Source organism: Ictalurus punctatus, chromosome 16 (assembly GCF_001660625.3).
Source record: "Ictalurus punctatus breed USDA103 chromosome 16, Coco_2.0, whole genome shotgun sequence".
NCBI classification, from domain to species: domain Eukaryota; kingdom Metazoa; phylum Chordata; class Actinopteri; order Siluriformes; family Ictaluridae; genus Ictalurus; species Ictalurus punctatus.
Window position 1 is genome coordinate 16515599 of NC_030431.2, and position 15546 is coordinate 16531144.

Sequence of the window (15546 nt, forward strand, 5' to 3'; positions counted from 1 at the left end):
TGATAAAAAGGTTAAACCAACGAAGATCAAAGAGCTGTCTATGGGAGAAAAGAAAGCCATTTTGAAGCTCTGAAAAGAGGGGAAATCTATCAGAGCCATCGCACAAGCATTGAGCACAGCTAATACAACAATTTGGAATATCCTGAAAAAGAAAGAAACCACTGTGTTCTAACAACCAGACATGAAATAGGTAGGCCATTGAAAGCAGCAGTTGATGACAGAAACATTGTGAGAGCTGTGAAGAAAAACCCTAAAACAATAGTTAGTGACTTCACTAACAACATCCACATGGGAGGGTTGAAGGTATACAATCACCCATTGGAAGAAGTGCTGACATTGTGGTGGAAATTTAGACAAACGCCAGTAGATTCATCCTCTCAGGTGCAAATGTTTTATTACAGAGAGATGAATACAGGATAGAACCTGTCGCATCTGCCATCTCTCTGAGCGGTGCTTCTAGAATGGAATAGTTTGGAATGAAAGTTCTTCAATACGAACACATACCTAGGAAAGAGAGAACTTGTTTCTTCGTCAGAGGCTTGGGAATCTTCTGAATGTCAGATATTATGTCCGCTGAGAGTTTCTTTCCACAGGCAGAGATGTCGTGTCCTAGAAATCTCATTTCTTGTACATACTGTAATTTGCAGAGACTGGCTTTGTGGCCTTCTTTGGCAAGATGCTGCAACAATTTAATAGTGTCAGTTTCACACTGTGCCCTGGAGAAAGCGTTAGAGGTGCTAAGCTGTCCTTTAGCATTTGGTTGTATATCGTTAGTGACTCACAATACCCCTGACACAAGCGAGTGAAGGTGTAAGGATGTCTGTCAAATATGAATGCAAACCAAAACTGACCATCTTTATCATGAGGTATACTGAAAAACGCAAATCTACGACTGAAAACCTTTCACTAGTTGCTGGCTTAATATAGTGTAAGAACTTGGCACATCTGGAGCTCTCTGTTTTACTGCTGAATTAACCGCTTGCAAATCTTGTACAAATCTCCATTCATCAGGTTGTGGGTTTTTTTCTTACTTCTCTCACTGGAAATATTGGAGTGTGCACTGAGAAATTAGGACAGGGAACAATGACCTCTGCTTTTAGTAGTGAATTAAATACTCTCCTAATTCCCTCAATAGCTTCTGATATAAGAGGGTATTGAGATTGTCTAGGTCTGAAATAAGTTTTCGGCATGATCACGACTGGTGGTACACTTCTAATTAAGCCTACATCATGTTTCCTTTGGGCCCACAGCCCAAGAGGCACCTCTTTCAGCTTTAGGTGTGTCTGTAGGGGTGTGGGGCTTGTCCCAAGGTTCAGAAACATCCCCTTGTCATGCCACATCACCTCCTGGTTAACCTTACACGTTTCTTGAAATATTCTTTTTTATAGACTCCTAGCGTTGGGCTGTACCATATGTTAGAGATGGGTTTCTGTTTCCAGTCTGTAATTTTCCCACTCTCACATAATCTGACCCATGGGCCTACGTCTTTCCAAAGTCTGCTTCCCGATTTCGCTAGTGAGATGTAAGTCACTGAATCTGGGATGAAAAATGCACACAACTGCGTGTCACTTAATTTGACTGAACATGCACAAAATTTGTCACACCAATATAGTGCCTTTAGGGACAGCTCTTCACTTTCTGGGATATCCATAAACCATACGTTCTCAAAATTAAAGTCTCTTACTTCATGCACTTGTGCTGTGCAATGGAGGGCAGAGGACAACATAAAATCAACATATCTGTCCACATTTGTCCAACACATGGATCATTTGTAAACACATAGCTCTTTGTTTGTGAAAGATTCAATTCCCATCAATGATTTATCGGTCACTGTCAGGCCCTGGGGTGAGGAAATCAAATTTATTTGTTTTCTTAATTTACTTAATTACACAAGTCTCTGCCGAGCAAGTTAACTGGGCATGAGGATGGGATTAGGAATTGATGGGTTACACTTTTACCATTTTCACATTCACAGACCAACAGTTCAGAAAAACGTTCTATTACTGAATGTCCCGCCCATGGAGGGCAGTGACTGTGTACTCATTTTTGGGGATTCTTTTAGTTCGCTGTGCTTTAGTACTGAATATGTTGCCCCCGAGTCCACCAAAAATGTGACACTCTGCCCATTAATTACAAGAGCTATGCATGGTAAGTGTAGAGAGGGAGATTTAAATTGTATTTATTGTATATAAAATATATTGTATATAAAATGTATTGTATTTATAAATTGTATTTATGTATTGTATTTAAATACAATATAGGTATTGTATTTAAAAAGGTTAAGGGCTATAACTGGTATAGGCATTTGGGAATTATTAGTCTGACCAGTGTTGGGTGTACATGTATGTGTATATGCCTGCTCTTTATGAGCTAACTCACAGTTTGGGTGTCTGATGTCACTTCTTCTGTTCCCAGGTGCCTCACCCTTCCTTTCCTCTTCCCCTCAGTTGGCCTCCTCTTGGTTCTGCTCTGGACAGTCTCTTGCAAATGTCCAACTTTTCCGCAGATAAAACATGCAAAGTTGTATCTATGGGGGTTGCCACCTGGCCTTCCACGTCCACGTCCTTTTGGTTTTTCTCTCCACCCTGGGCCTCTTCCTCTGCCTTCCATTTGCTGTGCTTGTGTGTTGATGGCTTGCATCACGGTGAGAGAGGCTGTGTGAAGGTCTCTTCCTCTCTTCTTCATCTTTCTTTCCTTTGCATCTTGTAGGAGCTTCTCCGCGTGGATTGCATATCGTTCTACCTGAGTCAGATTTCCAGTGTCCCAGGTGATGCGGTAATGTTTTACGAGAGCAGCGATCTCTGATTTCATACCATTCATGAAGCTGTTTCTGAGATGTGCTTCCCATGCCGTGACTTTGGCTGCTTGTCCATCTGCCAGTGCTACTGGCCTTTCCAATCCTGAATTTGCATCATGGACTTCAGTGAGACGAGATAGATACTGGGACACAGTCTCTGAATCTTGCTGCTTGCACATTGCTATTTTTTTCATGTCCATTCGCACAGGAAAGGCTTCAATTAGTCATTGTTGGAGAGCTGCAATCGCTCCTGTGTAGGCTGCATTGCCATCCTGGGTCCAGTCTGCCATTGCCCAGGGCCGGTGGATGAGCATTGCCACATCAGGCCCTGCCACCTCCACCATAGGGGCTGTTATTACCTTATGTACAGATCCCTGTTTGTTTGGGGAGGTGTGGACATGTGCTTCAGACAGTTGTTTTGTCCTCCTGAGGTTGAGTCCTGATTTTGTGCCTAGTGGTGAGAAGTCCTGCATTGCACTTTCTGAGTAAAGTGGAGCTTCCAGCGCAGTGAGGTCTAGATAGAAATGTGAATCTGATGATGGTGCTGAGGGATGCACTTCTGCTGCTGGTTGTGTTCACCATGGAGGGGCAGAGTCCAGGTCAGGATCAGCTTTCTGTAACTTAGCACACTGAGAAACAGATGAGGGCCCTGCCTGACATTTTTTCTCTCTTTTATGTACCTCACTCTGACATTCAATAAATGCCTTCCAGTCTACTAAAAACTGTGCTTCTTTTTTACTTTTAGGAATCTCCCTCTCCTTTGCTTCCAAATTGAGTTTTAACTGTTCTAACTGCCCAAGACTAAGACTTAGTCAACATATAGAGGCTGTACCACAAGATGCAAACCCCTCTTGAGCAGTAAGAATCAGAAAGCCAGATTGGAATTCACAAAGAAGTATAGAGATGAGTCACAAAGCTTCTGGAACCAATATTAACCTCTACCAAAGTGATGGAAAAGCCAATGTATGAAGAAAGAATGGATCTGCTCATTATCAAAAACATAGAAGCTTAACAGTCAAGCATGGTGGAGCTAGTATCATGACTTTGGCTTGCATGACTGCTTCTTTAATGGGCTCACTAATCTTTGTTGATGATGTAACTCATGATTTTAGTCTATAGAAGTCTACAGAAACAATCTGTCTTCAAATTTACATAGAAATGCATCCAATCTAATTGGAAGGAACTTCATCATGCAGACAATGACCCAGAAAGCACCGCCAACACTACAAAGTACCTCATCAGGGGGAAAGTGGAAGGTTTTAGATTGGCCAAGTCAATCACCAGACCTTAACCCAATTGAGCAGCATTTCACCTCCTGAAGAGGAGACTGAAGGGAGAAACCCCCCAAAACAAATAACAACTGAAATAAACTGTTATACAAGCCTGGAAAAGCAACACAAAATAAATATGCAATAGTTTGGTGATATCAGTGGGTCACTGACTTGATGCACTTTTCTTAATTTACTTTATCTGTTCTTATAATATTGCTCACCTAAAAATCGGATGGTCTGCAACCAAAGGTGCCATGCTTTCAGTTGTTTAATAAATCGAGATGTAAATATGAGGAAATGAAAGTTGAAATTCTGATCTTTTGTCTCATATTCATCTTTTAATCTCAAACCCAAATGTCTATAATGTATGGTGAAAACAATAGAATAGGCCTTGCTATTCCAGTACTTTGGTGTTTCAAAGGGGACTGTATTTACTACTCAGGCATATGTCATGTATTTCTTTTGACAATTCACTACCTTTGGGTAGTGACGTGAACTCAAAAACATTTTTGAAGAATTTCAGAAGTGATTGTGATAAATTCTCTCTCCCCTGTCAATCACAGGGACACTAGTCAATCAGAGGTGTCTGCTCATGTATGCAGAAGAGGGCAGATAGTGCTTTTCTCTGAGTGTGTGATGCCTATCACCCTGTGATACAGGATAAACAGCAGTTTGAAAAGATGTGGTGGCTGGTCTCAGGTGTCTCAGAGGAATCATGTGTTAACTTTCACCTTCCCTGGTTGGTAGCTTGAGAATTGTCAGAGTACTAAAATGGGGGGGAAAAATACCAAAAATCTGTACAGCAGTGATCTGTTGTAAGACAAAATAAAACCTTGTCAGTTACCTTTTCTATGATAAAAATAAAAAATAACTCAATAATAATTCAATTCACCATTCAGAACCAGTGAGTTGGACAAATGCTAAGGCGATTATACCAAAGAATTCATGAAGACACGATGGACCCTATTTGATCAGCCATGTCTAGGGGGGATGCAGCTGTGGTCACTTTGTTGTATGTATGCTAAAAAGAATGTGATTGGAGATTGCAGTTATACCCCAGTTGTTTGGTAGCATTAGCACCCTTTTTGACCAGAGTGATGTGACAGTTTGTGAAACTTTTAGAATTTTCTATATACCTGCATAAAGATGACCTAAAACAGATCAGATTTTAACACATCCTAAAAGTAGACAGAGAACCAGTTAAACAAATAAGACAAAAAATATTATACTTGGTCATTTATTTACTGAGGAAAATTATCTAATATTATATATCTGTCAGTGGCAAAAGTATGTGAACCTCTAGGATTGCAGTTCATTTGTAGGTGATGACATCAGTGTGATGACAATCAGGTGTGAGTGAGCACCTTGTTTTATTTACAGAACAGGGAACTATCAAAGTCTGGTCTTCACAAGACATATTTATGGAAGTGTATTATGGCACAAATAAAAGAGATTTCTGAGGACCTCAGGAAAAGAGTTATTGATGCTCATCAGGCTGGAAAAGGTTACAAGAAAATCTCTAAATAGTTTGATTTAGTTTGATTCCACCAATCCACACTCAGACAGATAGCATACAAATGAAGAAATTTCAAGACCATTGTTACCCTCCCCAGAAATGGTCAACCAACAAAGATCACTCAAAGAGCAAGACGTGTAATAGTCCATGAAGTCACAAAGGAACCCGGGATAATTTCTAAGCAACTAAAGGCCTCTCTCACATTGGTTAATGTTCACCATCAGGATAACACTGAACAACAATAGTGTGCATGGCAGGGTTGTAAGGAGAAAGTCACTGCTCTCCAAAAAGAACATTGCTGTCCATGTGCAGTTTGCAGAAAATAACGTGGACAAGCCAGAAGGCTAATGGAAAAAAATGTTTTGTGAATAGATGAGACCAAAATAGAACTTTTTGGTTTAAATGAGAAGTGCTAAGTTTGGAGAAAGGAAAATGCTAAATTCCAGCATAAGTACCTTATCCCATCTGTGAAACATGGTGGAGGTGGTATTGTGGTTTGGGCCTGTTTTGCATCTTTGCAACTTCCAATAAAGTCCAAAATGGAACTAGATTTGTGTTGAAATTCATAAACCATAAAAATTCAAGAACACCACATTTTTTTCCATATTTATTTTATTCACATCTCCATGTAGTTCAGAAGATAAAATGACAAAAGGCACAAATTCACAGTAAAATTAACTAAAAACAGATAACAAGCAAGGGAGCAACATTAAACAAAAACATTTAAAAATGAATCATTTCTAATTCTGAAATAACCGATTTGTAAACCTGATGACAAAACGAGAACTTTAATAATAACATAGCTATATGAGAGTCTCTTTGCACAATTATCTGCTTCCTGTACAGGTGAGGAATCAGGTCATTTGATATTCTGCTTTTAAGTCACCTCTTATTCAGACTCTCATTTTTATTAAAATGTTCTGGATAGAAGCTTCCCTGTACTGGTCCAGTTTTGCTCTATTTTAGTATAATGAAGAAATGGCAAAACTGCTCTGAGCCCAGTAAAAAGTGGTGGTGACATCTGGGAAGGACCTCACCTATTATAATAGGCAGCAGCAGAGCTCGGAGACTAAAGACATACTGCAGGTACGACGACAATAGGGAACAAAAATATATTTTTCGACACTATCCTGCCAAAGAGGTGGTGTCTGAGGACACTGAAAAGCCATTATGTTAACAATTTATTACATTTTATGATTTAAAGAGCAGAACCGAATAGTTCAGAATCGATTCTCATTCCAGCTGTTCATCCTGAAAGAACAGAACCAAACTGCACTAAGTAGTGCAAAAAGCAAATCAGTGTGTTACTGCAATTCAGATTGGCCTTGATGGAGTAACAGCAGCATTAGGGTTTTCCCTTAAAGTACACGATCCTGCAAACACAGTATAGTGTAAGTGTAAGACGAGTGCTGATGGGTTGGCAGGACAGTCTGAACTATATATATATATATATATATATATATATATATATATATATATATATATATATATATATATATATATACTATGTACAATTCAATACATACATCCAAACAGCTCCATGATAGGGTTCTGAGGGCCGATGCAGTTGTGGAGTATTGCTAATGGGATAGTACAGTGTTGAATGTGTAACTCAGTTACATGGATGAGAGTGCAACCCTCAGCCCATCCATATTTTAAACATCCCTCAAACACTGATAACATAACTTCAGATACACACACACACACACACACACACACACACACACACACACACACACACACACACACACACTGTGTTATACATAGAAAATACAGTCAGACAACCATACTCAAATTAATCCTTGTTTCCTGAATCCAGTCGAGTGCTGACACTTAGCAACATTTTGGGAACAGTATGAATTAATCACTAAAAGACACTGAGTCAAGTTTTAGTTTTGAAAAAAGCTGTGAGATGAGATGGAAATGTGAACATTATTGCTAAAATCTGGATAAAAGTTTCCTTTTATCAGTTAGAAGTGTGAGAATGGGCCAAAGACTTCAAATAAGCACAACAAACCTTTGTTATCTTTCAAGTAGAGTCTACGTTTCAGAGGAAATTAGTATACATCAATGAAAATGCATAAATGAAAAAAAAATACACATAAACAGATATTTTACCTGTGCACTATTAAAATCTGGCATGCTTTGTTGATCTGTGAAGTCATCTCAACAAAAAATGGCTGGAGACTGGATGCTTGAGCCATGTACACTCTAGCATAAATTTGCATGCACACACAGACATGTACTTTCCTTATTTCTGTAACTCTCTTTTGCCCTTTCCCACATGCAAACAGGAAATGACAAGGAAATTGAGCACTTAATGACAGAAATAGAGGAAAAGGACAATGTTTAAGCACAAATTCTGTTTACAGAGGACGAAAAAAGGTTGTGAAACATCCTACATGATCCATAGAGAAGCACAATGTACTGATCAACACTTGCTCTGTGAGACAAAGGATGTGCTGGTAAACTTGTATGAAGCTCAAGAAGGCACAGAGCAATCACTGCAGTGTTCTTATTTTATTGACTTTCTCTGCCTTATGATGAATAATAATATATTTAATATAGTAGGCTGGCACCCTGCCTTGACCTCTGAATACACAAATGAGCACCTGTCATTCTGGAGGCCCACTTTTCAAATGAGCTCTCGCTTCAGTGGAAGATGTAATTAATATTATAAGATTTTAAAATAACAATAAGGACATCACGAGAAGTTCAAAACAGAGCACTGAGGAGAGTCGGCTTGGTCCGCAAAACACATCTAAGATTAATTACTAAGAGTAATTACTGGAAAAACTGTTTATACAGCTCTGAAAATAGCTCACCTCCCAATATGTAGGGAATATATACAGAACCACCATCTGATATTGACATATTAATTAGCTTATTGTGTCTCTCTGTGGTGTGTCAGTTTTGTGATGGTGCATGGGAAATGATTGTTTTGTTATATATAAGTGCTATTCATCTTTTTTGTGTGTCTATTTCTTATACTCTATTATCAGCCTGGTTATTTTCATTTATGAATTCTTCCAATTTGATGAAGCTGATGTCTAATATTTATATAAATGAGTGCTAGAGAGAGAGTGAGAGAGATTGTAACTTAGATTACATTACTTATCAAGAAGTACGAGGAGAAAGATGAAGGATGAGAAATTTTCAAACTCACAACTGTGTAACATGAGGCCACTCATTAAGTAGAATTAAGTCATTTATAATGTATATTTCGAGGGAATTTTTCCTAACAAGTGACGACATGGGAAGCCTATAATTTCACAATACGGCAATGCAGCCGGCACCTCTGTTACACACCAATAAAAATTGTAGCACACTCCGTCTATATACAGAAGATTCAATCTTCAAGAGCCACCATCCCTTTTACGGGGTCCTTCACTCTCATCTGAGAAAGGGGACAACAGAGAGACAGAAATAAAGACAAAGTTGGTTATTCCTCTTTTTAATACTAGTAACTCCATCAATAAGTAATTGAACTGTTAAAGCTAGCTGGGGGGTTTTCACTCGAAATCTTCTTATAGTGTTCCCAATATGCTTGCAACGTTATTGACAAGCATGCAGACAGAAAATTTCCCTTTCCAAAACAAGAGAAATTGTCAAACAGTAAATTCAAGTATACACTTAAGGTTTACCCAAGTTTACTGAAAAAAAAAATGTTTACTTGTAGAGAAGTACACTTAGTATAAAGCATACTTGCTAGGCGTTGCATAAACTAGTCAACTAAAACATTCACTAATCACAGTTATGGGGAGATGGTAACTAGTTGGGGGTGGTGGAAAAAAGGTTAAATGTTAAATTGTTAGTCTGAAAAGATTTCAGACTAGATAAAACCAATTTAACAATCACTCTGGAAAAAGTATTTTTTTAAATTTCCTTTTGCTTTAATGGACCGTTAACAATTTGATATCACTTTGCATGAAGTGTAGAGGTGTGCACAAGGCTGTTTTTTTAATCAAACACTTGTCCACTACTGAAGGAATTCCTCCAACAGTTATTTTTTGGTCTCCCTTAAAGCTAAATAAAATGTAAATCAAATCGTTGCACTGTTGCAGTGAGAATTTCATTGTGTCCAATGCTGTGTGAAAGAGCACTTTTGGAGCCACAGGTTGCACATTACTATCTAATCCCAGTCAGAGCAGCATCTTATTTCAGGTTAAATCAGATGCAGAGTTGAATGTGGTGGAAAAACCTTCCAGATGCTCCTGCAGACACCGTATCCTCAACTCATCACTAAGCTATAAGGAACATCTGCATTGTGCAGTCTCAGTTTAGAATCAGCTATTTCTGTTTCTCATCCATACGAGTTAATTTTAAAAATGTGTAATTAAATTGTGTAACATGAAACAGATTTTAAATTGGCACATGTATTACAGCAGATTATTTTGTTATTCACAGTGTAGCCTGAAAAAAGCAGTGGAGCTAGAAATGTGTAATTTGTAGCCTATGTATCGCTCTCATTTACAGATGTGGCCTTTAAGAGTATGCATTTTTTCACATGGTTTCAAGATTAGTCTTGTGTGATCATGCCACACCCTAAGGTTCTCAGAATTTAAATTCATTTGTTGTGCTTCACACAATAACCACCAGGTGGCTCATGGTACAACATACTGTAGCTGAACAAATAATATGGTAAAAAAAAAAAAAATGGAATGTGTGGTCGGTTAGATTTAAGAAAAAAAAATATGTATGTTTCACATAAAAACAATACATTTCTCATCAAAATTTGTGCTAAACCTAATTTAAACAATTTTCTAATTACAAGATTCAACAATACAAAGTAAGCATGATCGAATCACGTAGTACAGGTATAATAATTATAGTATTTAAATTCATGTGGCTAAAACAGTGTGTGCTAGAACAGTGCAGAAGAGTTCAAGCCTCAGCTCAGTTGAGAATGTTCATTTGATGAACTTTTTTCCCCACCTCACATCCAACTTCCCCAAAACAGACAACTGACTTCAATCAGCATTTTAAATCCACAGAACAAACATACTACAACTACTGCTAAAATCATTGGATTAAAATCATTCTGATAATAATTACTGCATACTGTTTGCTAATAATATTTAATAAAAACTTAATTTTATTCAAAAATGATCAGAAATGTATTTGTTCAGGCAATACATGGGCATCACTTTGTATTGAAAAGTGGTGGAGATAAAGACGTGGTGGTCTAAAGTAGTGATATAGACATCAGCAGGGGTGACCTGTTTGAATGAAAACCAGTAAACTAAGGCACTTTACTAGCAGGTTAATTAACTCACCTAAACGCATCCTATAAGAGATTAATCAGATTCATTCACAACCTAAACGCACTATTACAACCTGCATCTGTCACGAGGGAGAGTCCATGGAAACGGATATACGTGCAGAACTTTATCGGGTTAACATGGGGAACAGGCTCAAGAATACAATCTTTAGGGACAAACATGAGGAGTAGACACACTAGGAACCAGGACTATCAGAACTTAATAAACTTGAAAATAAACACTAAGAAAAATGCTAAATAATCAAAAACAAATAACACAAGCATAACAAACATAACCTGACATGAAACAATGCTCCAACAACTAAAGAAGAAACACAGGGAAGTTCAATAGAGCACTAACCAATCAGGGAAATAAGAAACACATGAGTATGGTTACACAGAAAATGGAAGGAGACAACAGAGGAAGAAATTCTACACAGGGAACATGGGTGCCCTGTATTGGTCCGAGACGGAACTACCCTATGACAAAGTCTGCACAAAATGACACCAATACACTACTATCCGTGATAGTCAGGACCTGTAAATCATGTTGTGAATATGCTCTTTCTGTAACACCACATTTGATCAATGTTGCCACTTGTTTAAATTAATACATAAAATGTTTCAATATTTGGCTTCATTTTGATCGATTCACACAGTACAGGTGCCATAACTATAGTATTTAAATTAACATGGGGCAATCGAGGTTCAATCCTCAGCTCGTGTGAAGTTTAATTTTATTCAGGACATTGAAAATATATGATCAAATCATGTTTAATGTACAGAAACAAATTATGTTAATGTAACTCAATTCAATCATATGGAACCAATATATACTCATCCAAATTCAGTAAATTCAGTGAGCTTTTTTCAGTGTGTGGACTTGTGTGTTCACTTTAAACCAGTTTTTTTCAATAGTGAAACTTTAAATCTAAGAAAAGAAGAAAGGTTTCCATTGGCAAGAAAGGAGAAAATGGAATTCATACAATGATACTTTGAGGAAGTACATTCATATTTACACATGCACACACGAATCAACTTTCTACACTGAAAAAAAGTGCTCATTAAATGAACTCTCAACTGAGCTGAGGCTCAAACCCTGGTTGCTGACTTACTACTATGTATACTTCAATCTTGTAATTAGAGGCTTGTTTAAATAAGGTTTAGCATAAGTTTCGATGAGAAACGTAATATTTTTATGTAAACCATATGTATTTTTTTCTTAAATCTAACCGACCACACATTCCATTTTTTTCAGGCTCAACAATGTTTAATGTGCTCTGCTGCTTGTTGCAAATGGTTCTGAGAGAGGTTCTCAGATTTGCGGGCTAAGCACAAGCAGATCATGGGCTTCAGTACAAGAAACAGCACCGTTTGGTTGGTAAAAGAATATATGCTGTATACAGCATATGTCCTGGCAGAACTACTGTATCTACTAGCAAGACCGGTTTGGTCAAATGAAACATGACTGCCCCCTACTAGTCTTGTCTTTCCTGCGCCTGCAGCATGTGCGTGATAACACGTGATCCCGCATGAAATTGCAGGATCCTTTTTCATTTGAGGTGCGTTTTCAAAAGCCACATCTGTACAGTGTGGTTTGACACATTTTTTGTTGAACACATAAAACAGCCTAAAAATACAGATGAAACCGATTTTGCTTTAAAGCTTTGTTTTAAGGAAAAGATTAGTTAACTACTTTTTTAAATTGCTGGCAGACTAGTAAAAATTATCAGCCATGCAACCCCTACCCCATACTACCCGTTTTAAGTACACTTGAAGAGAAGTAGACTAAGTCATGTTTTATGTGAAGTATACAATATTCTCACGATACATTTTTGCAAACATTAAAAAAAAAATTATTTGTTGGAAAGCCATCAAATACAATTCATTTGATTGCATTTAAATGTAATAAATAAATAAAGGTGACTCATAAAACCACTGAGCAAACAGTATACTTTCAGAGAAATTAATTTTGTGAAGGTTGTGAGAAGCTGAAACCAACTTCTCAAGTTTAAAAGCTCACATAATCTCTGCAGTTTCATTTTGGCTGTCACATATGAATGATCCAATCACATGCTTTGTCATGTCGCATGGTCATTTGCAGATTTCACACAGCTGCCATGTGCACGACACACTGAGCAAAGCCTCCACATGACCTCTGTTGTTCGTCTTCTCTGCAATTATGTCATATTATTTGCTGAAACCACAAGAACATCATCTTTGCATTAAGTAAACTAAGGCTTTAAGGGTTCTGAGTAATAGAACGATAAACCACAATGACAAACCTGGCCTTTTCTGTTGTCAACATTCAGGTGTACCCTGAAGTTATATGAGCAGGGTGTATTTGAAAATATGCAGCAGAATTATGTGGAAAAATAGTTTTACATTTAAGTAACTATATATAGTGATGGGGCAGCATGCTGATGTAGCAAGTAGTTCCAGAGTCCCTGTTTCAATCCTGAGCTAGGGTTACTGTCAGTGTGTAGTCTTGCATGTTGTTCCTGTGTCCATGTAGGTTTCCTCCAGGTTCTACAGTTTCCTCCCACCTCTCAAAAAACATGTCTGTAGGTGAATGGGCTAGCCTAAATTACCCTTAAGTGTGAATAAATGTGTGAATGTGTGTACATAACCTGCAATGTTAATGGGATACACCATGACTTGACCAGGATAAAGCAGTTACTGAAGATAAATGAATAAATTTATATTTACAGATCCAGTGGTGCTACAGAGACATTTTATTGACAGCTACTAAAATGTGAGGAGAACATCTGACTAGTTTAGCTGTGTCCTGCTCTGCTTGGCTGCTCACACTCTTTTGTCCTCACACTCTGTGCCTCATTATCAGCTTCACTCAATAATTGATATGAAGAAATATAAGAAATATTATAAAAAATATTTGAACATGTTAAAAAACAAAACAAATAAAATGCTCATTACATATTAAGAATGCACATAATGAAGAAGAAAAATCAGTATTATAATGCAATAGATATAAACAGATGGCAGAGCAATGGTCTGATGTGTGCTGTATTTCTCTCCCTCACACACATTCTCTCTCTATATATCTCTGTCGCTCACCTCATCCAGCTCCCTCCTAGTCTCCTCCTCCATCCTGCGAATGTCATCCATGTTCAGTTCAATCCAGTTGTCAATCCAGCAGAATAGTTGCCGGTGGAAATTAGTGAACAAGCGTTTCTCTTGCTGTTGGCAGAGGGAAAGAAGTAGAATTATTATTATTATTCATACATCTTGATAAATGACATCTCAGAATGGATGAAGAAACGCCACCTTTAAGATCACCTTGGCAAAAATGGACCTTCTCATCATCCCTGCCTGACCCTCAATCAAACACAACCTCACTGTACAGCTAGGCTCAACAACACTCTAGGCAACCAGGACAACCAGAAACCTTCATGTGACTTTCAACGACCATCTGAACTTTACAGACCATATTTCAACAACTACACAGTCTTGTAGGTTCGTTCAGTATAACGGCAAGAAAATTAGACCCTATGACACTGATCAGGCCACATAGCTTCTAGTCCAGTCTCTGGTAATCTCAAAACTGGATTACTAAAATGCAGTACTCCCATACCTACCAGCCAGCTCCATCAAACCGCTTCAGATCATTTAGAATGCAGCAGCAAACCTTGTTTTCAACCAGCCCAAAAGGACCCACATCACACCCCTCTTTGTCTCCCTCCACTGGCTTCCTGTAGCCACTCGCATCAAATTCAAGGCCTTGACATTCACGTACAAGACCTTGTCTAGAACGGCACCCCCATACCTCAACACCCTCCTTGAGGTTTATGTTCCCTTCCACAACCTGCAATCAGTTAACAACTGACACCTGGTAGTGCCTACTCAGTGGGACGTGAGGTCCCTTTCCAGAACCTACAAAGTGACTGTCCCTCAGTGGTGGAATAAACTTCCAACTTCAATCCGGACAGCACAATCTGTTACTATCTTCAACTACACTTAACTAACTTGTCCCCACTCAAAATAATAATCTGCACTTACACCAAAAAAAATCTGCACTTACACCTTTACTCTGTGCACTTTGCTCCTCTAGCACTCAATTAAAAATCTTGCTGTTTTTAATCTTCTCTCTTGGCATATCGCTTTGGATAAAAGTGTCTGCTAAATGAATAAATGTATACAAATGTAATTGTAAATGTGTTATATAACAGTGCTATATATATAAAACACATGTACTACAAGGAAAAGTTTGCTCAAAACCCACAGCAGAAAAGTGGAGATGACAAGTCTGAATCCTCATGGCTTGATATTTAAAGAACCAATATTGGTGCTTTAAAGAACCAATATACTGTGCTCTCTGCATGGGAGGGATGGCATTACTCTCTCTCCCGTGTCAATCACAAAGACACTAGCCAGTCCTGGCCATCTGTGAGCTCATGTATGCATAAGAAGGAGGATAGCGCTTTCTTATTTTATACTGCCCTGAAACACAGCATGAGCAACAGTTTGTAAAAATGTAGTTGGATGACTTCACATGTCTCAAAGGAACCATGTGTTAACCTCCCTGGTTGATAGTTGCCGTATGATATGGGCGAGCCACCTGGTGGGCGGGAATAGTCAAGTGACCAAATTGGGGAGGAAATCCCTGACATTTTGACAGGGGATCTGTAGGTTTTACCTACAGACTACTTACATAATTTTTTATTCTGTTGATATTATGTTT

General features: G+C 38.2%; 1 protein-coding gene across 1 annotated transcript in view; it reads right to left on the minus strand.

Annotated features, from left to right (window-relative positions):
* Nucleotides 1-8590: 8590 nt before the first annotated feature.
* Nucleotides 8591-15546, minus strand: part of pitpnab (phosphatidylinositol transfer protein, alpha b) — a 29165-nt gene continuing 22209 nt past the window's right edge. The window contains exons 10-11 of the mRNA XM_017488303.3: nt 13923-14045; nt 8591-8981 (exon numbers count right to left, since the gene is read on the minus strand). Coding sequence (XP_017343792.1) covers nt 8934-8981; nt 13923-14045 — 171 coding nt within the window. The 3' untranslated portion in view covers nt 8591-8933. The remainder of the gene's footprint in view (nt 8982-13922; nt 14046-15546) is intronic.